This window comes from Drosophila suzukii, chromosome 3, assembly GCF_043229965.1.
Source record: "Drosophila suzukii chromosome 3, CBGP_Dsuzu_IsoJpt1.0, whole genome shotgun sequence".
Taxonomy (NCBI): domain Eukaryota; kingdom Metazoa; phylum Arthropoda; class Insecta; order Diptera; family Drosophilidae; genus Drosophila; species Drosophila suzukii.
Window position 1 is genome coordinate 2,157,566 of NC_092082.1, and position 19,175 is coordinate 2,176,740.

The 19,175-nt window shown below is 39.8% G+C and overlaps 3 protein-coding genes across 10 annotated transcripts; 1 reads left to right on the forward strand and 2 right to left on the reverse strand.

Moving 5' to 3' along the window:
- Positions 1–119: 119 nt before the first annotated feature.
- On the reverse strand, positions 120–8,376 carry LOC108013440 (carbohydrate sulfotransferase 11). Of its 7 annotated transcripts, none has more exons than XM_017079312.4 (9): positions 8,334–8,376; positions 6,365–6,796; positions 2,649–2,861; positions 2,211–2,358; positions 2,086–2,152; positions 1,415–1,559; positions 1,179–1,334; positions 512–849; positions 120–359 (listed from the first exon to the last, which is right to left on the reverse strand). In XM_017079312.4, the coding sequence occupies exons 2-9, from the start codon at positions 6,506–6,508 to the stop codon at positions 263–265; spliced, it is 1,308 nt and encodes a 435-aa protein (XP_016934801.1). In that variant the 5' UTR covers positions 6,509–6,796; positions 8,334–8,376; the 3' UTR covers positions 120–262. The 7 variants fall into 7 exon arrangements, with proteins under 7 accessions (XP_016934801.1, XP_016934802.1, XP_036670282.1 ...); XM_017079313.4 differs by having other exon boundaries at positions 6,365–6,724; positions 8,334–8,359; XM_036814387.3 differs by lacking the exon at positions 8,334–8,376 and adding an exon at positions 7,362–7,608 and having other exon boundaries at positions 6,365–6,724.
- Positions 8,377–9,476: 1,100 nt separating this feature from the next.
- On the reverse strand, positions 9,477–10,614 carry Aprt (adenine phosphoribosyltransferase). Its single transcript, XM_017077982.4, has 3 exons — positions 10,407–10,614; positions 10,035–10,272; positions 9,477–9,852 (listed from the first exon to the last, which is right to left on the reverse strand). The coding sequence occupies exons 1-3, from the start codon at positions 10,496–10,498 to the stop codon at positions 9,637–9,639; spliced, it is 546 nt and encodes a 181-aa protein (XP_016933471.2). The 5' UTR covers positions 10,499–10,614; the 3' UTR covers positions 9,477–9,636.
- A 934-nt stretch (positions 10,615–11,548) lies between these two features.
- On the forward strand, positions 11,549–18,092 carry Tmhs (Tetraspan membrane protein in hair cell stereocilia). Of its 2 annotated transcripts, none has more exons than XM_036814401.3 (6): positions 11,549–11,818; positions 16,374–16,562; positions 16,634–16,767; positions 16,961–17,087; positions 17,238–17,480; positions 17,547–18,092. In XM_036814401.3, the coding sequence occupies exons 2-6, from the start codon at positions 16,421–16,423 to the stop codon at positions 17,696–17,698; spliced, it is 798 nt and encodes a 265-aa protein (XP_036670296.1). In that variant the 5' UTR covers positions 11,549–11,818; positions 16,374–16,420; the 3' UTR covers positions 17,699–18,092. The 2 variants fall into 2 exon arrangements, with proteins under 2 accessions (XP_036670296.1, XP_016933387.1); XM_017077898.4 differs by having other exon boundaries at positions 11,550–11,743.
- The last annotated feature ends 1,083 nt before the right edge of the window (positions 18,093–19,175 follow it).

Sequence of the window (19,175 nt, forward strand, 5' to 3'; positions counted from 1 at the left end):
AAACGGTTGATTGTTCATAAAAATTAGAAAAATTCGATCAAATAGGGGGACAGAAGATAGATAGATAGAAATACCATTTCGAATAAGACCAGAAATTCAAGAGAAAGACAGAGGCAACGTTTCGTTTAAATATAGTTAAGTTTATTATTGTTTTCCTTCAGTATTATCAACATTTGCAATTACGTACTGTGACGGCTAATATGTGAGTTCGTTGAACTTGATTCATTGGTTTTTAGCAAAGTCTAAGAGTTCCGGAGCCGGGTTACTTTTTTGTACCCGCCGCCGGACTTTCAGCCTCATCCGGCCGGGCCACCTGCAGATACTCCTGGATGTCGTAGTCGAACAGCTCAAAGTCGTATCTGTGGGGATGTTATAGTTTAGAATATATTTCAATCACAAAGGTTTTGAAATCACTTTATAGGGCGTCTAACGATATGGAGATCGCCATTCACTGCATACTTTTAGACACCTTTAGAAAGTATTTCCTATACATTATATTAACGGAACCTACTTGTAATACTCGTAAAGCTCCAGCATTTCCTGACGCGTCAGTTGCGCGTAGAACTGCTGCTGCAGCTCGTGCGTCTTGCGGCCCTTGCCCATGTTGCGCCACACGGGCGCTATCACCCGCTTCAGGCCAGTCTTTTCGATTAGATATAATTGATCCTCCGCCAGCGACTCGAACTTCAGTATCATGTCGAACCGGATGAGGCAGGGTGTGCAGAAGGAGGTGGCCGCCACGAAGTGCATGTCGATGAAGCTGCCGCGCTTCACCTGGTCGAGCAGCCAGTGAACAAATTCGGGGAATGATGGGAACTTCGTGTTGGCGGCACGGGCAGCTAAAGAGGGCTGTTGGGGAAACAACAAAATATTAATTAGTTTTAGTGTAAGCAATAAATTTTAATAAATATTATATATCCTTCAAAAACGGTTTTCTTATTCCTGTTATTTCTAAAAGTAATCAAATAATAATACTTTCCAATTAAAGTTTATTTCCTGCCTTTAAAAACGATTGTAAACATTTAATCAATCAACACATTTAATTTAAAATATTGTAGTCTATTACTTGTACTATTATTTATAGGTTCGCCCATTATCCATGGCGTATACTTGATATTTATAGACATTTATGGGCAATAATATCAAGTATACGCAAGGGCTTACAACCGAAGACTCACCTTCTTGCGATAGTTGCGCACAATGCTGCGTCCCAACTTGTCGTGGAAGGAGTAGGGCAGGGCGAACACCATCTTGTCCCGATAGGCACTCAACAGCCGCTCGAAGGGATCGCGTGCGATGATGAAGGTCAGCGAGTAGTTCTGCGCCTCACGCAGCTGTTGCCCCCGAAATAAAAGCAAACAAATTGAGTTGTAATTGGATAGGGAGGAGTTAGCAATCCTTGGACACCACCCACCTCGTCGAGCGTCACCCGGGGATAGCGCTCCCTGGCCAGATTGAGGAGAATTTTCTTGGTTTTGCGCAAGTAAGCGGGTGAGTAGCCGGCCAGGACATTGAAGTTGAACATCCAGGACGAGGAGGCTGCCTTAAAGACATTGCACCTATACAGAAATATATAAATTGTTGTAGAAACTATGATTAATAATTAATATAATATTTTAAAAGTCTTATTATACTTATGGTTTTAAATTAAAATTTATTTATTACTATCCTTAAAATAAGAGGATTTTATAATTCCTTTTTTTTTAGTTTTTACTCTAATTTTGCTAGTTTAAAAATCATAAAATATGTAAATAATAATTTATAAATGGAAATTATATTTTAGAGAATATTTTATTGGGCCAACTGATGTAGTTTACTTATTTTAAGCAAAATATTGTATATTAGTTTAAAAATTATAAAATAGAAAAATGATAGTTTTAAGAAATTATTTTATTGGAATAACTAACTAACTATCAATACCATTATATTGATATACACAAAATGAATAATGAAATTACACAAATCTTAGCGAACAGTTGATTAGTTAGAAAATCATATCTATTTTTTGCTACACAAGTTTTATTTCCCAAAGCAAGTTACAAGCTAAAATGGATTCATTGGAAAGTGAATAAAGTTCACACCCACCAGATAATGTGATACTTTTTGTTGACCAGAAACTCCCACGTGTTCGGGGTGTGCCACGAGTCGTGACCTGTAAGTAAGATTTGGGATAGATATACGAGGCGAGCCCAATCCAGAGGCAGACCCACCTAGGACGTCCAGGCCGTAGGCTGAGCACTTGTCCCGCAGCCGCTCCCGGCGCTGGTCCATCCGCTGCTCCACCTGGAGCATTTCCTGCGGCGTGAGCGTCTGCACGGCATACTCGGGGATGAGGGGCAGGAGCGTCTGGTTGCTGTCCTGTGCGAAGGACAAACGGCGGAAAGGTGAGCCACGGTGAAAGCCAGCGGGGTGGTTTCTCGATGGGAATGGGGATGGGTAGAGATGGGGAGTGGGGTGCCCAAATAATGCCCAATGCCCAATGCCAATCAATTTGGCCATCTGAATTTTATTTAGCCTTTGGCTCTGTTTACATCATTAATTATACGAGCCTGTGAGTTCAAGTGTGTGTTCTGGTTAGTGGTGTGTGTTTGCTGTGTTATGAAGTGTGTGTGGTGTGTGTAGAGTGTTTGTGCGGGTTACATATTTACTTTATCAACATAGCGCCACTTGTTCTTGGTCTTGCCCGTTGCCACGACGGTCAGGTCCTTGTTCTTGTTCTTGTTCAGCAGCAGCACCGGATACCGGACCACCGGATACGGAAGCTGGCCATGTTGCTGCGCCGGCTGCTGATGCGGAGCCTGCTGCTGCTGCGCGTGCTGCTGCTGCGACTGCTGCGGCGCCTGCTGCTGCACATTAAAGGCCTAGAAAATCAGTTGCAGTTGCGTTTGGTGGGTAAGGATTTGCACTGGTTTGCTATTTGGGTTAAGAGGCAGGCGGGGATGACGTGGCGTATGCGCAATGTACAAGCATTCGGTCAAGGTCCAAGGTCGCCGCCCCCACACATATCATATCACATTCCTCTGGCGAATCTCAATCTCAATATGAATCCCAATTAAAAGCCCCAGACGCCAGTGTCAACTGTCATCTGGAAAATGGCCACATGAATCAAGTGGTTGCGGCCACTCTGCGGATAAGTTGGCGTCATCGTGGCAGGCACTTTGCATTTGACTCGCGTTTCCACTTTGCAGTACTGCCCTACATGACACACTATATATGGAATACGGGGTATATTGTATACCCTTCGAGGGGCGGGGGCTTTCGCTTGGCGGTTGGGGTGGAAATAATTCACTGGTACATGAATGCCTCGTTCAGATAAGATTGATTAATGGTCGTCGCTGGGCACTGGGACTGAATAAAGAATGTGATACTTCTGCTAATGTTTGGGCCCTCCTGATGACTTGTCTAAACATTTTCGATGCTTTTAGCTTAATTGTTTCGTGCCATTTGCATGGTGTTTGAATTGTTTCTTTAAAAGGCATAGCATTTACTTTGAGTTTTCACAAGAGATTATTAAAGAACAGTATTTTTATGTGATGAGAATTTAAAGGTGTAACCATAATGAATAAGGTAGTAAAATATATTGATTGAGCCCCTCGACATTTTAAAATTACAATGAAATTGTAAAAAACCCTTACAACACTCAAGCAACTCAAGCTGTTATAATCACTGGAACTCGTTAGCAACGTAATTGTAGCTTCGATACAAAGTGTTGATTTATAGTGCCTCAGGAGAATTTATTACTTGAATGTTATATAATTTCTTTGTTCTACTAATTCAAAAAATATTACATTTTATATTTAGAAAAACAGTGTGTTGACTATTCTCATATTAGAATGTACCCACAAGCCATTGCCATTTAAAGTGGCGCTACGAGCATGACGTAAACTGTGCGGAATGGTTTGCAATTGCGGGGTTTTAGGCTCTATTAGGGTGGACCAAATTCACAAGCGACGTCGCTTCACGTGTGTGGGTATGCGAGGGTGTTTGTGATTCGCATGTGCTTAATTATGCGTGTGTGCCGGCCGAAACAAACAAAAAATACAACGGTTTAACTGGAACACAACACGGCGTATGCGTGTCTTAATGTGCCTTTATTTCATTCTTTTCGTTTTTTTCGGCTCTGAATAAGCATATGTCATTTGGGTAATGTTATGCAAATTAGCAGTAGGCAAGCGCATATTGATTGGGGTGCCAGCCACCCGTGAATCGATATTCTCCGGCCCCCCGTTGATGACTTTTTCATGATGCCACACGCAATTAAGTGTAATTTGTGCGAAAGTTTTCCTTTTTCGCAAGCCATTTGGCCAAGGCCGATGGACGGGCGCCCAAGAGTCTCTGGCGACCACGCAACAACGCTTTGCCAGCAGTGAACACTTGAAAATATGGTACTTCTAAACTTTAATTTTTGGGTAAAACTTTAATTAGAAGGCTTTTAGAGCTACTTACTTAGGTGTCTAAAAGTATGCAACAATATATATTTTTTTAAAACTGCAATAAAATCATACCGACATTCTTTGTTGAACTGCATACTTTGAGGCTCATTTATAAATAAATGTAAGTCCCTAGTGGTTTCTATGATCCACCCATATTAATTTTTTCTTTAAATAAAAAAAAGTCCCAATATAATTTTTCAAGCTGATTATAAAAACCTATATTATGTACTAACATATATGTTTAATTAAAAATTTTAAACCTTGTCTTAAAATTGAAGTTATAAAAAATATTTTAATAATAATTCCCGGCTATAAGATCAATATTTCATTCATGTGTAAGACCATCTTAATTTGCCTATTAGATTATGTAATTATTCACTCGAAATACCAATCTCAACTTGAAAGCACAACGTTTGTAATTTTTCTAGTTGTGTAATCGGATTAGGCCGGGCCCAAAGGGTTGTCCGGGCCAAAAGGGGCGTGGCCGGGGGCGTTCTACCAGCTTTTGTGATTATAAGCCAAGAACGCTTTCCGTACGTCCGCATGTCCGTGTGTATGTGTTTTTGTGCAATTGGTGTGACTCTGAAATATTCCGTCTTTAGGTGGCATTTGCTCAATTTCAAGCACAAATAGGCGATAAAGCCGGCAAAAGCCCGCCGCTAATTTCGAATTAATTTGCACCCAATCAAGCGCACACATAATACCCAGAAAGCCAGTTCGAAAAGTGCAGTCCCGGGTTAAGATCCCCGATTCCCCGGTGAGAATTGAGGCGATTAACGTGCAATACCCAAGTGTGAAAGGCGAAACTGAGAAATATGCTAAAATCTCTTGAGAACTTGTATAAACAAATAAATAACAACAAGATGAGTGCCCCGATCGCAGCTATTCATCGTGTATTTATGGGCGATAGCCGCTAATTTGCGTGTAAGATTTTATTCTCGGCTCTTTCCAAATGCCCTTCACACAATTTGTTTATAGAATTAGAAAGATTGTTCAGATTGCCAGCTGATTAGTTTGTTGATTCGCCTGGCATTTTATGGTAATTCATTTTAATTGCTTTTTTGTTCGTTTCTGGTTGGTGGGGTTTGGCTTTTTAGCTGCCTCCCCCGATGGCCTGAAACCGAAACAGAGTCGGGCAATCGATGGCCTGCAATTTGTTTGTTGTCAGGCGATGAGGGGTGGGCGGGGCAGGCGGTTGGGCGGCAACTACAAGCGAGTGTATCTACAGCCAAGTGCACTGAGAAAAACTGGGGTTCTTCTGGGATTCTTTAAGTAATATTAACTGTTTGCGATGAGTGGTGTTATGGATATGGAAATAAGAAAAATTCTTTTAAAACTTTAAATATTCACCTCTAAAATAGCTAGAATTTTTAAACGTTCTTATCATACTATCATTAATTGAAGTTTATTTATGAATGCTAAACTTTGTTATAACAAAAAAGTAAATACAGCAAAAAATTTTAATTTTTTAAGTATGAATATACAATTAATTTTACTTAAGACAGTTACAAAGGTGTCTAAAAGTATGCTGTACAAATAAAAATGCCATCTTTCGAATCGTAAATAATTTGTTGCATACTTATGGGCAGTTTTACAGATGATTTTAAAATACGAGTGATTTCTGTGAACCTATACTAAAACAATTCTTTCTTTTGTTTCTTCTAACAAAAAGAAATATTGTACATAAAGCTAATCATCGCATTTAATATTACTTTAAGGTTATGGGTCGTTTAAGCATTACGTGATGGATGGCTGGATGATTGGATGTCCGATTACCCACCCAATTTCTCGCAGTGCACCTGTATAAGCAATTGTTCAGCAGATGTTTGCCCGGCACTCAAAGGGCTCAAGGGAGGGGACTACTACCGGGCATGCTACCTAGTCACCTGGGGCACCACCCATTGCCGCTCACTGGGGGCACCTCCACTCACCTCGAATCCTCGGATCTTCTGCAGCTGCTCGTTCCACACCAGGTAGACCAGCGAGAGGGGCAGGAGCAGCAGGGAGACGGCCGTGAAGATGAGCAAATAGCGCCGGATGGCGCGACAGTTTGCCAGGCTCTTGCTCAATTTCATTTAAACTCGGCTCTATCTGGAACATAGGAACTGATGCGGATTCTCCTCTGTGGCGCTCGCTTCCTGTTTTCTGCTATCTGTTTTCTATGGGGCTGTGTTGGATTGTATTGGTGTTATATTGGTTTGATTCGGAATTGATTTCGGATAGACGGCGCGTGTCTGCTATTGATAGTCGTGGGACATTTCCGATTGCCGCTACGCGTCCGCAAAGTTTGCCTGCAGTTGGCGACAGATTTTGTAAGTTCTCATCGTTGTCGACGTCGTGCTGGCTAAATTTAGTTTGCTGTGCTAAATGTTCTTAACCAAAAAGCAAAAAAAAAGCGAAAGAACAGAGACCGAAAAAAAGCAAGAGTGGAAACCAAAAATATATTGAGTGAGCCGGGCGGATGACAGTATTTGCTTTATGGTCGAGTGGCTTTCGACCAAAAATTGTGTCACTGCAGTCGGGTTAAAATTTCAGGCCAAACAATTGATTCGCTTCCGCCTTTGCTCAGCTTTTTCAGCTCTTTGTATTATGTTTGTTGGGGGTGTGCTTTTGGGGCCTCTACATTTTTCGGCTGCAAGTCAGGAAGCGAGTGAAGGGAAGTCGTTTATTGATTTTCTGCTCACTTGAAACTCCATTCTCGGCAGTGCAACTTGAGGTGTTTTGTGGAGTTTGTGGGGAAAACAACCCCACATAAATTACTGGGCTCTTCGTCTTGTCTGCCTGCCAACTCTTTGCTTTTAATTTACAATTTCTCTTTTGTTTTCATTGCATTGTTTGGTATGTCGTTTGATTTTATATTATAAAGCAGGTACATTTTTATACTAATTTTTCACATTTAAGATAATGCTGTCTTTTACCTATACTTACAGCAAACTGTTGACCTTCCCTTTGTTATTTATTTTAATATTGATTTCTTGCTCACTTCAAACTCCTTTTGTAGGCCTTGTAGAACCACAAAAACACCCCCTATATATTTCCCTGCTCTTCCTTTTGTCTGTTTTTGTTTATAAAGTCATGGCACTTCGTTTTCATTTTTTGCAAGCTTTTCAGTTTGCTCTGGATTTTTATTTATTTGATTTTTTCACGGCTTTTCTGCTGACCTTAAACTCTTTATAAATAAATGGTTCGTGCTAAAGCACTTTTTGTATATTTTGCAGATTTATGTTTTTCCTTTGTGCGTTAAATATTAATTATATATATTTTGATATTCGCCTGTTAGAACATTTTTCTAAATACATATATATTGAAACACTAAAAAAAATCATCTTTTTTTTGGATTTGTTTTGTTATAATTTGTGTTAATAAATTAGGCATTTTCCTTGAAAAACATTTTGTTTATATAGTTTGCTTGCTTTTTTATAACTTGCCACTGTTTATGCTCACTTTCTAGTTTTCATTTAAGGCTTAATAGCTTTTAAGGTCATCCAAAGTATTGTTTGGCAGTGTTTCTTCTCTGTTATTTAATTGTTTGTTAATAATTTTACACACACTCGGGCACACAGCAAACTGGCAAACAAATGCAAAATGCGGGGCGTAAGAGGCGTATACGTAACGTGCTGTCAATTGCCTTGCTTTATGTGCCCTCTCTCTTCGCTCTCCGCGTTTCCCTTCCTCTGCTCTCACAACAATAAACAACAAACAACAAACACAGGGGGAGATGGGCCTCCATTAATGGAGGGCGACTTTTTTAATTGTTTGTTATTCAATTGTTTGCCAATTGAGGAAAAGCGCGCAATCAATATCAATTCGCCAGGCGTGCTGTGATTATTATAATAATTTTTTTTATTTGTTTGTGAGGCGGGGGGTGTGTGGGCTTGATAGCGAACAACAAACACTAACCGTTAGCGTCATCACCGCACAACGCACATTTCACGAGTGAAATCAAAATCAAATGCGAAATGAGCACAGGCTAGAAGCAGCGCCGCCGGCAGCGCAGCAGCAGCGCAGTTTCAGTTTTCGGTTTCATTTCGCCAGTTTTCATTCTCTCCTCTCTCCTCTCTTCCTTCTTGTTTTCCTTTTTTGCTTGCCATTCCTCAGCTCCTTGATTCCTTGACTCTTCCTTGAGCTGTTTACCTGTGTGTTTGTTGCTATTTTTGGGTTGCTGTTTTAGGGGGTGGTCACCTTTGATTTGTTTATCAACGGGCGGCAGCGAGGGGGTGGGAATTCCTCGGAATTCTGGGTTAACGCAGCACAACAATTTTTGTTTATTGCTGAGCAAAAAGCGCCGGTAACGGTGAATGGGAGAGCCATGGGAGAGAAAGTGCAGAGAGAGTGCACTGAGTGCGCAGTGAGAGAGCGGCATGCAAAAGGTTTGCGGCAAGGGTTGCGTGGGTGGGTCCGAAAGTTATGGAGCTAAAAATAGAACACCCATAGTCTAAAATAGTATAACGTTTTAATCCTTTAAAAAAAGTTTCTTCACTTGTAAATGTATCATAAATCCACACTTTAACCATTTTTGTAGCATACTTTCAGGAGTGTTCTGTCAACACAGATTTTTGTTTCATAATAAAGAAACGTACATGAATTTCAATATAGTTATGAATTATGTAAAAGTTTTCTAAAAAGAATGTTCCAAACGGTCGCAAAAATAAAGAAATTAATCTGTGTCTACAAAGAGAGTTTATATTAAAAAGTTCAAGTTCAATTTATTATCTTCTATGTACATTTTTAAAAACATATTCTTTTTCCCAAAAATAGAACCATTGACAGATAATTCAGTTTGACGATGACAATCTAGAAAATAGCCTTCACTTAATCTAATTTATGTTCGAAAAGTTTCCAAAAATAGCAGGCAAGTTCAGAATATGTTAGTATTCACATTAACTTATACTAAAGACTCCTCAAGAAAACTAAACAAAAAGCACATGTTTTTGCATTATCAGTTTAATACATAAATACCCTCTATTCACCCATCTTATCAGGTCTTGGTCAATACCAAACTGAGAAAATTTACAATTTCCATTGATAGATTAAAATCCACCGTTATCAATTTCAAATATATTCCATTATAAAAATATGCCTCTGTTTCATAAAATGTTAACATTTCTGTGATGTTATAAATATTCGCTAGTTGAATAGCTGCGGTTGAGAGGTATTAAGTAAATGCAAATGTGGAAGGTATTTGTCACAATTTGATTAACTCTCAGTACTTGATGAGGGAATGTACTTTTCCGTTTAGCTTTTGACGACCCTCCAGGCCAACCAGTTCCATAACGACCAGGCTTTCCACGACAATGCCGCCCACTTTGCGGACAAGTTCGGAGGCAGCAAATAGGGAACCACCTGTGGCTAGTAGATCATCTACGATTACGACCTTCTGGCCCGGCTGAATGGCGGAACGCTGCAGCTCGAAGGTGTCCTAAAATGGGAGAAGGGTTCTTAAATAAGGGTAACGGAACTTCTTTAACTAGAACTTGATAAGCTCCACTCCTATAATGAGGTGTAATACATTCCAAAACATGAAGACGGGTGTGCCTTACAATATTCCCTGAAGTAAGCTCGTCTAGTTATAGAACATTGAGAAAACCATGGGATACTTACAGTACCGTACTCCAGTTTGTATTCCACGGAAACCACTTCTCCTGCCAGCTTGCCCTTCTTTCGAATGGGGGCACATCCCACTCCCAACTCGGTGGCTATGAGGAGGTTGAAGAGGAAGCCCCGGGAGTCCAGACCCACGATGATCTCCGCCTCGGGGGCGCTCTCCCGGATGTGGTCCACCAGCAAATCCCTCAAGTAAACACAGGCCTTGGCATCGGTGAGGGCACCAAAAATATCGCTGATGTTTTACATGGAAACAGAGGGTTCTACACATTAACAACCTGATAAGAGCCCATTTGTTTGTCCATAAACATCATTGTAGCACCATTAGTGCCTCAGATAACCTGGTGCGATTATAGCTACACAACCCACCGGAATATTATGCCCTCTTTCGGAAAGTTTGGATACTCGCCGATCTTTGACTTTACGTAGTTTAGTTTGTCTTCCGCACTGATTGGGCTCATCTTTTTTCGTTTTACTGGTTGCTTTCAGTCTTCTTAAGAGTAAGGGAATTTTTACAGAGGTTTTCAGATACTTCAGAACTACGTGAGTGCGTGCTCAACTGCGGATTGGTTTAAGGGAACAGCTGATAAGTCAGCTGCTATCGGAGGAGGTGGTTGCTATAGATGGGAGATACTTTATACGATGAACAGTCGTGTTGAGTTCGCTGGGCGCTCGATTTGAAATTTTGGTGGATAAGAAAAATAAAGAAGAAATAACTGAAACTAAAAACAAATTAAACAATATCGAAATTCATTTTTGATTAAAATTTAGTTTACATATTTTTCTGAAGCAATATTTAAAAAATAAAGAATTTATTTTTGGCACGGAATATTAAAAAAATATTAATATTTTTAAACTATCAGAATATTAAGTAAATAAAAACCTAATTTATTTACCTATTATAACTAATTTTAGTTTTACAGAAATAAACAAATATTCAAAAATGAATAAGACAGATGCTTGTACCTAATATTTAATATAGTTTTGAGTTTGTTTTTAGAAATATATATTTTTAAGAAAAAAAAAACACAACTATTTAGATAAATTCTCACTGTTCCTTCTGCTTACCCACGCTTATCTCTGAGTTACAATCGTCCACACATGCTGGCTAGTTTGGGATTGTCTTGCACAAAGAAAGCATTTCAGGGAATTTGGCAAACATCCTGCAGGTAGCAATGGAAAACCTCCCCCGAATTTTCTCCAATTCCCCGATCTCAATGCTATCTAAACGATAAGTGGAGAAATCTCAGCAATTCTTCGAGGGAAAGAAACTCATTGCTGCATTATTTATCGAGCAAAATGATTGAAAAGAAATGCCAACAATTTCGCTGCACTTATCAAAGGCGGGCCAAGATCGGGAACTCTCACCTGGACTCCCTCTCTTTCTCCTTCTCTCTCTTTCTCTTTCTCCCGCTTGCACAAACACACACTCAGGTGAACTACAGGTAAGACCAGGTGAATGTGAGTATCTATGTGGCTGTATCTTGGACTCCCAATGCCAAGAAATATTCAGTTCGTTTTTCAGCGCCGAACGCGACGGTTCAGTTTTAGCGGTTTCTTCCGAAGAAGCGGATCGAATTCGAACTCTCTGCCCGCGATTTTTGTACAATAATTAATGCAAACCCGCGAACAATAGTAGTGAATTAAAATAACAACAATAATCAACACCCAAGTCCAGTTAAAACCGAAACCTGTTCTCGATCAACGTAAGCTATCGAAATAACGCATGGAAAAGCAAGAGTTTGCGAATTCTCGAATTGAATTCGATCTTAACGGCAAAAGTAAATGTCAGCCGACCAAACTGCGCCCCGTTTTTGCCATTTAAAAAGTCGGAAAACGACTGTAAGGCCAGCCATAAACAACCATATCGCAGTTACAACAATAACAACAGAAGCAACAAAGTTCAAACAACATTAAAACGTGAAAAATCTACAAAAAAATGAATATAATATATATACAACATTAGACACAGTAGCAACAATATTGCAGAGCGCAGAAACACACATTCACATTTGCACACATGCATCTGCACACTGGGAAAAATATTTGAATAACATTTAAATAAATTCCCCTTTAAACTGAATCAACTAAAATTAAAAAATACTTTAAAAAATAAATCTAAAGAAAGGAATGAAACTACATTAATTTTTGAAACCCATAAAAATTAAATAGCATATGGGAAATTTTGACTATATAGTTCGGCGAAACTATGTATTGTAGTTTAGGATCATAAATTTATTAAATTTATGTAAATTGAAGGGACGTTTTTTTCAGTGTGCCAGACACACATACCTACATATCTTGGCAATGTGAAGACGTGCGTACTGAAACTGCAACAGCAACAACTGCTGCAACTGCAACTGCAACTGCAACAGCAACAACAACAGAAACCGCGCGCCCGAGTAACGTGAAAAACCAGAAAGAGGCACAGTTTTTTTTGTTTTTCTGTTGGGTTTTGTTTTTATATTTCTCTTTTTTGAGGCAACGAGTATCTCGACTGAAACTTCTGCGCCTGCGCAGTGGCGGCCTTCGTAGTGAAGGGCGTGAAAATGGGGCGCTTGGAAAACGGCAAGAAAAGGGAAATTTCCTGCCGAACCTTGGAGGATGGATGGTTCAGGAAAATCCATTTAAAGTTAAGGTCAAAAAAAGAGCAGGAAAAGTGTTATTTTTATGAAGACATGAAAACTAAGATGTCTTAGTTGGAACATTTGAGATCATGATTTTTGGTATTTTTATAATCCGAAAAATTTAGAAGCCTTTGAACTTTCATCTTTGTCCTTCAATCCAAAGAAGTTAACTAAGGATTTTCTAAAACTGATAGTTATTAACTTTTAGATTTCAAAATCAAATCTTTAGGACTTTTTTGAAACCCTTCAAATCGCCCAATAGAACCCTAAGCCGCTCCTGATTTTTCGTAGGCCCAAGCTGAGGGAAGAATCTCGGTGTGAGTTACTATTATGTATAGACCCCCATTGTAGTTGTTTGGGCCCGTTCATCGTGCTGGGAGCTTGGTATGCGCGAATGTTTGCTAACATCCAAATCGTGATCTAATAAAAAACGTAGAAAAACAGAGACACATACCACAGGCCCACGAGCGAGTGAATGAGTGAGCGGACCAGCTTTGGATGGGTTCGGATCGTCTTGGCTCTTGGATTGGAGACTCTTCAAAGGGGCCGTGTGGATGTGGATGCCACCAACTTTCGCAAAAAGTAGACTCAAAAAAGCGGGCTTCTCCCAAGACGGATGGCAGCTGTTAAGGCTGTCAATACGTTGAGTAACTGACCGCAAAAAAAAGTAATGTTTTGCCGGTTCTCCTGGTCTGCCGTACCGTTCCGTTTTCTGGTTCTCCCAGAAAGAAATCGTACAAAATATATGCAGAAACGATCATCGCACCAAAAATAAAAAATACCTCGAACCCGAAAGAAATGGGCAAAAGCGAAAAAATTGGAAACAAAAACATGGAACCAGAGCCACTTTAAACGCCATTTCCGCATAATTCTGAAATGTAGGAACCAGTTTCCAATGGTGGTGGTTGAAATTTAGCAACTTTTTTGAGAAACTACGAACGTGTTAATCAAGCCACTGGCACCGACGTCTTTAGGTTCCACTTTGTTGGCCAAAACACAAAACCATAACAAGCCATGTAGTTACATACGAAGTTACATATAAGCTTCCCTGATCGCCAAGCGGAACAATGGGAGATTTTCCCCAGCTTAGCCAGTGAAAAGCTGAAAATGTGAAAATTAATTACAAGTGTGTGGCCAATTGGTCGGTGTTTATTTGGTGGGTCTTGCTAAAAGGTGAGGGAACCCCCATTTCAAAGTCAAAAGCCGCTCCAGACACGGGTAGCTCACCTCTCGCCGGTCGTCTGTGCCTAATGTGAAATTTATGTTTATAAAGTAGAAAGTCATCTGAGGCCCAGGGAGATGGATATGTGGAATGACCAATGTCGGTAATGGAGAGAAAAGAAAGCCAATCTCAGTTTGGAGTGCAGTTTTCGCAACTGCAATTGCAGTGGCATTTCTCAGTTAGCCGCTAGCCACGTTTAAGGTATTACCATTACCCAACTGACCTTATTTCGTCGCTCATACGACTTATGTGCAGTCTCAGCCGAAAAGTCCCCGTAATTGCTGAGATTGCAACTCACCCATAGCTGTTAATTTCAGCTTGTTTTTTGAGTGTTTACGGCAGTGCACAGAAAACAAAGCGACGAATGATATGCGGGTCGAGTTGATCATATATCTTTTTTATAAGCTGATTTTTAAAGTAGCTGTTTTTGTGTTTTTCATGTCGTTTAATACTTGCTTCTCTTAGTTTGTTTTGAAACAACAAATTCACTTGTATCTCAGAATTAAAATCAGGGTCAAAATATATCAGATAATTATAATCAGATGATAATATTATGCAAAATCTTTTAAATTTATAATGTTATTTAATTTTTTTTGAGTGTTTACTGCAGTGCACAGAAAACAAAGCAATGAGATGATATGCGGGTCAAATTAATCTTATTTCTTTTCTGATGACCTGATTTTTAAAAAGCTGATTTTGTATTTTCCATATTTTCATAATTTGAACTTACTTTTACAGCCAGGTATTTATAGGTCAAAAAAAAAAATAAATATGAATTAAAAGGGAACTCTAAACTTAGAATATGAATAGGATTTTCTACTTTATAAAGATAACTCCTTAAGAAATTTAATTTATAATGATTGGAGTGTTGTGATAAAAATACAATGTAAGGCTTGGTAATGAAAAACAATATGTGTTCGAGTTCATACTCAAAGTTCAAGTAGCTCTTAAAAGAATGCATTTTCTTGAAAGCTTTGATCTCAATCCCGTTGCTTTTCAATGTTTTGTATATTTCACCCATATTTCTTGCTGTGCAAGTGAAACTTGTCCGAAAAGTTGGAGCACTTTGCCGCCGGCCGGTGAGCGGATGTAACCCAAGTCGGGCGAGACTCCGCTGATTTTGCTGCGTCATACGAACGGTTGGAAGAAGGCTCTACTCCCCAGTGGTCACTTTCTTTTCGGTCACGTTCGAATCCCAAAAACCAGCCATGCAGTTAAGTCTTACACGCCCAACAAAAACACTGAAAAGCAACTGCAAATTACGAATTACACCATAGAAAACTCCAAGCTCCGATCTCGACTATAAAAGATAAAGGAAGTTATTAGACGTCTGCGGTTAGTCTGTCTGGTCGAGTGCAATTTTCCCGAGACTCGCTTTTCAGGCTCCATGTCCGTGAGTCATGGACAAGATTTTCCATCGATTCGATTTGTTTAAGCCGAGTTATCACGTGCCGGCTGGAAAGTTTTCTTTATGTTACTGGGTTGGGCTCGTTGTTCGATGTTGTTTGTTTGTTCTTCAGGCACGACTCTCTCTTTTGTTGTTAGCATTGTTGTGTTAATCGATTCCACTTTTGCCTTGAACCGCAGTCCAACTTCCAGCTCCCATAATTGAGTCTTATTCGCTTTGTTTGCCATACCTTTAATTCACCCTAATGAACCAACTTGACCAAATTCCATTTGTTGTACTTCTCACGGGCAGAGAGACTCGCTTTTGTGTTACAGTTTCCTCGGTTTCAACATAAAAATAAATATGATAAATTAATGCTGGGAAACCTCGATGGCTGGCAGACAAAAAGCTAATGAAAATGCATTTTATGAGCATATTTCAACCGAAAGACATTTCAATAAACTTTGATCGAATCGCAAACAAGTTTATTGATCGCCAGCCAGCTTGAGCCATGAATCATGGCTAAAATTAGGCAGTCAAGACACACACGAATTTCGCATAATGGCTCTCTCCCTTTGACATAGAATTAGTGGCAGATATGAGGCAATAGGCGAAAGAGTCGTTAGTCTTTTCGCCAAATAATTGCCGATTTACATAAGCAAAACCAAAAATGTAGCCCCCAGCTATTTCACTCTTTCATTTTTCGCGATTATCATTCGCATTCGAATGTGTTTTGATTGAAGTGAAGGGGAAAACCTCATAAAAAATCTTGTTTAATGATTTGAAAATGTTTTCGAGTGGACACGACACATGCAGATTGATGGAAAGTTATTATTTGCCAGGTTTTTTGCCGCCTCTTGCATCAGAGTTCCCTGACTCGAAAACATTACTCTTCCGCGAGGTCATCAAACCAAAAGCTGGCCATTTTAATCAGCTTAATAAATAAGAAAAGAAGTGGCCACAAAAATCGGTTTATGACCAACAGAAACGCTATTGTTGAAGCTGCCCTGGTTGCTTTGGTTCCATCCTCCAATTATTACCCGCGAAATGTTGGTCGCCAAACACTTAACCACGCTCGATTCCATTCCATCCATTCACAGGCAAACAAAGCAGCATTCCCCACTCTCTAAACTCCAAGATCTGAAAAATGGGAACGAAGATCGAGTACGTGGACACCACGCATCTGTACGCCTCCAAGTACATCCGCAACTCCAAGGCGATCGGCGTTTTGTGGGCCATCTTCACCATCTGCTATGCCATCATCGGCATCGTGGCATTCGTGACGCCAGGTGGGTTTACTAACTGGCCTTATTTATTGTAAATAGTCCCCTAACTGATCTGTACTTCCCTACTATTTTAGAGTGGATTGGTGATCCGGATAACGATGGAGCAGGTCGTCTGGGCCTTTGGCAGCAGTGCCAGCGGGACGAGATCTTCGACAACTGCCGAAGACGCTGGGAGAGCATCTTCGAAGTGCCCACATTCTCCTTTCAGGTAAGTTAGCAAGGATTTATATTACATTAAAATATAAATATAAATATTAAAAGTCCAAAGAACGCCTTGATAAGTAAAAATTGTAATATGGAAATATTACATTTACCACTTATAGGCAGTTTTTTTTTTACTAAACATGCTTATCCGCATGTACTCTTTTGACCATTAAAAATTTTTATTTACCCAATTTCAGTTGGCCACATTCTTCATGCTGGGCGCCATAGCTCTGGCCTTGTTGACCATATTCTTCTTGGTTTGTTTGCTGTTTATGAAGTCAACGCGTGTTTTCCACCTTTGCGGTTGGATGCAAATTATATCAGGTATGTGTGGTGACCTATCTGCCACTATATCTCTCTGCCTCAAATAGTTAAACATATCGAAAACATCACGTTCTTGTGTATACACATTGTTTTCATGTTTTCTTTTGTTAATAAGCTTTTTTTAATATATATGTTTTTTATTTATTTCAGCTCTTTGTATGATTGTGGCCTGTGCGGCGTTTCCCTTTGGCTGGAATTCGGATGATTTCCGTAAGATCTGTGGCCCGGAAGCGAATCGCTTTGAGTTGGGCTTGTGCGGCATTCGGTGGGCTTATCCACTGGCCATTATCGGTTGCATAGATGGTGTGGTCTTGGCCACCTTGGCCTTTATCTTGGCCACGAGGCACGTGCGCCTGCAGCCAGATCCAATATATCAGAATTCGCTCTACAAAGGTGGGTTCTCATGCGATACCGTTTTTCCCATTAAAAGATAATCTATTTCTGGTTTATTTCCCTCAGGTGAAATCAACAATGCATATCTCACAGATGCCATTAGCTTGGCGGGTTCGAGGAAATCCAATCCGCGAATTACTGGCTTGAATTTGCAGCCCATTCTGCTGGTGGCTCCACCAAATGAGGATAGTATATCGCAATTCTCTCGTTATCATTGAGTTTCCTCATTCAAACAGCCAAGACCACAACCAATCAAGCTTAGTTCGTGCAAAAACCAGGGTTGAAACTCGGCTTGACGTTTTTCCTAAAGTTTTGGAGTTACAGATTTAACTGATTTTCACCGCGGACTTAAGCTGGAATTAAGAAAAATATGTGTATTTGTGTGTGCAAGTCAAGGAGTGAATGATTTTGTATATGCCACTTTGCCCGACTGAATGCCAACTTGTAGTTGTAAGCTTGGATTTTAAAGTTTAATTTAACATTTCGTGTGAATAGCTTGTGCCTAAATGTATGCTTCGTTTAAGTTAAAAAATAAAAAAGAGCGACTCTAAAGCTCTGCCTGTAAATTATATACCCATAAACAATAAACATGTACAAATATTAAACGTAAAATCAATGTTTATTTCGACCACAAATAGCCGGCTCAATTATGCCATCATCATCATCATCAAGGTCAGCAGAATTTTGGTCTAAGCAAAAACAAATTATGACCAACCCACACACATAAAAACCCATAACGGACAACTTAGCGCCCAATTTGTTTGTCCTTAATCTCGATTTGGTTCTGCTCCCATGCCTTTTTCAATAACTATTTGGCACATACTTTTCCAATAAAGTATTTCGGGGGAGTTGGGAGCTTCTTCCCCCACGAATCGGTGGGCGGCAATTGAAATATCCCGGCCAAAAAGATCCCTGGCAAGTGCAAGTGGCTCTCCTTCGGGCACGTTTTAATATTCTTGTATAATTCATAAGCAATTCCATCAAGGGCCTAAGTGGCCAACCAGCTGACGCCGAGCAAATCGCTCCAGATTCGACAGGGAAACCACCCCGAGATGGGATTTCACTTGACTTCTTGGGATACTCTTTAAGTGTATTATGAGGTGGAATTCGTTCTATATAAAAATTAACTTTGATTATATCCCAATTTTTAAATAACACTTAATATGATTAATCTTGAATATCAATTCTTATATCTACAGCTACAGTTTCCTAAAATTTAATTTCATTATATTTTATACTTTGAAATCTCTAGAGATTTGAAATCAACCCAGCATAAAATGTTCAAAAGGTGACCAAAATTTTGATAGTCTGCTCTTGGGCATTTTTCCAGAGCATCCAAAACCTCGACTTGCTCTTTGCCGCCCAACTTTGATTGTTTTTATTTACTTGAGCCATTTCTTTTGCCATCTTTTTGCCGCCTGCAACATATGGCCAGAATTTTTCCAATTGTACTCACGCATTTTCCAGCCCAGCCAACCCCAAAAGGAAAGCCACCCCAGGAACCAAAAAGCAATGAAGATCTCGGGTATTTTGCTGTGGATTTTGATGTGCCAATTGTTTTTATTCGATTTTATGTTGCGCCATAAACGAATTTTTAACTTTTGTTGTCCTTGAGGTTTGGCGGCCATTTCATTGGGAATATTGGAGGATTTGGGGCGGGGAATCTCTATAAGGGTGGATATGTGTGGCTTACAT

Coding starts and splice junctions, on each gene's coding strand:
- LOC108013440 (XM_017079312.4), bottom strand. CDS start 6,508: ATGAAATTGAGCAAGAGCCTGGCAAACTGTCGCGCCATCCGGCGCTAT. Junction 850..1,178: donor TGCGCAACTATCGCAAGAAG/GTGAGTCTTCGG, acceptor TTTCCCCAACAG/CCCTCTTTAGCTGCCCGTGC. Junction 360..511: donor GAGCTTTACGAGTATTACAA/GTAGGTTCCGTT, acceptor ACATCCCCACAG/ATACGACTTTGAGCTGTTCG.
- Aprt (XM_017077982.4), bottom strand. CDS start 10,498: ATGAGCCCAATCAGTGCGGAAGACAAACTAAACTACGTAAAGTCAAAG. Junction 10,273..10,406: donor AAAGAGGGCATAATATTCCG/GTGGGTTGTGTA, acceptor GTAAAACATCAG/CGATATTTTTGGTGCCCTCA. Junction 9,853..10,034: donor ACAAACTGGAGTACGGTACT/GTAAGTATCCCA, acceptor CTCCCATTTTAG/GACACCTTCGAGCTGCAGCG.
- Tmhs (XM_036814401.3), top strand. CDS start 16,421: ATGGGAACGAAGATCGAGTACGTGGACACCACGCATCTGTACGCCTCC. Junction 16,768..16,960: donor TGCCCACATTCTCCTTTCAG/GTAAGTTAGCAA, acceptor ACCCAATTTCAG/TTGGCCACATTCTTCATGCT. Junction 17,481..17,546: donor TCAGAATTCGCTCTACAAAG/GTGGGTTCTCAT, acceptor TATTTCCCTCAG/GTGAAATCAACAATGCATAT.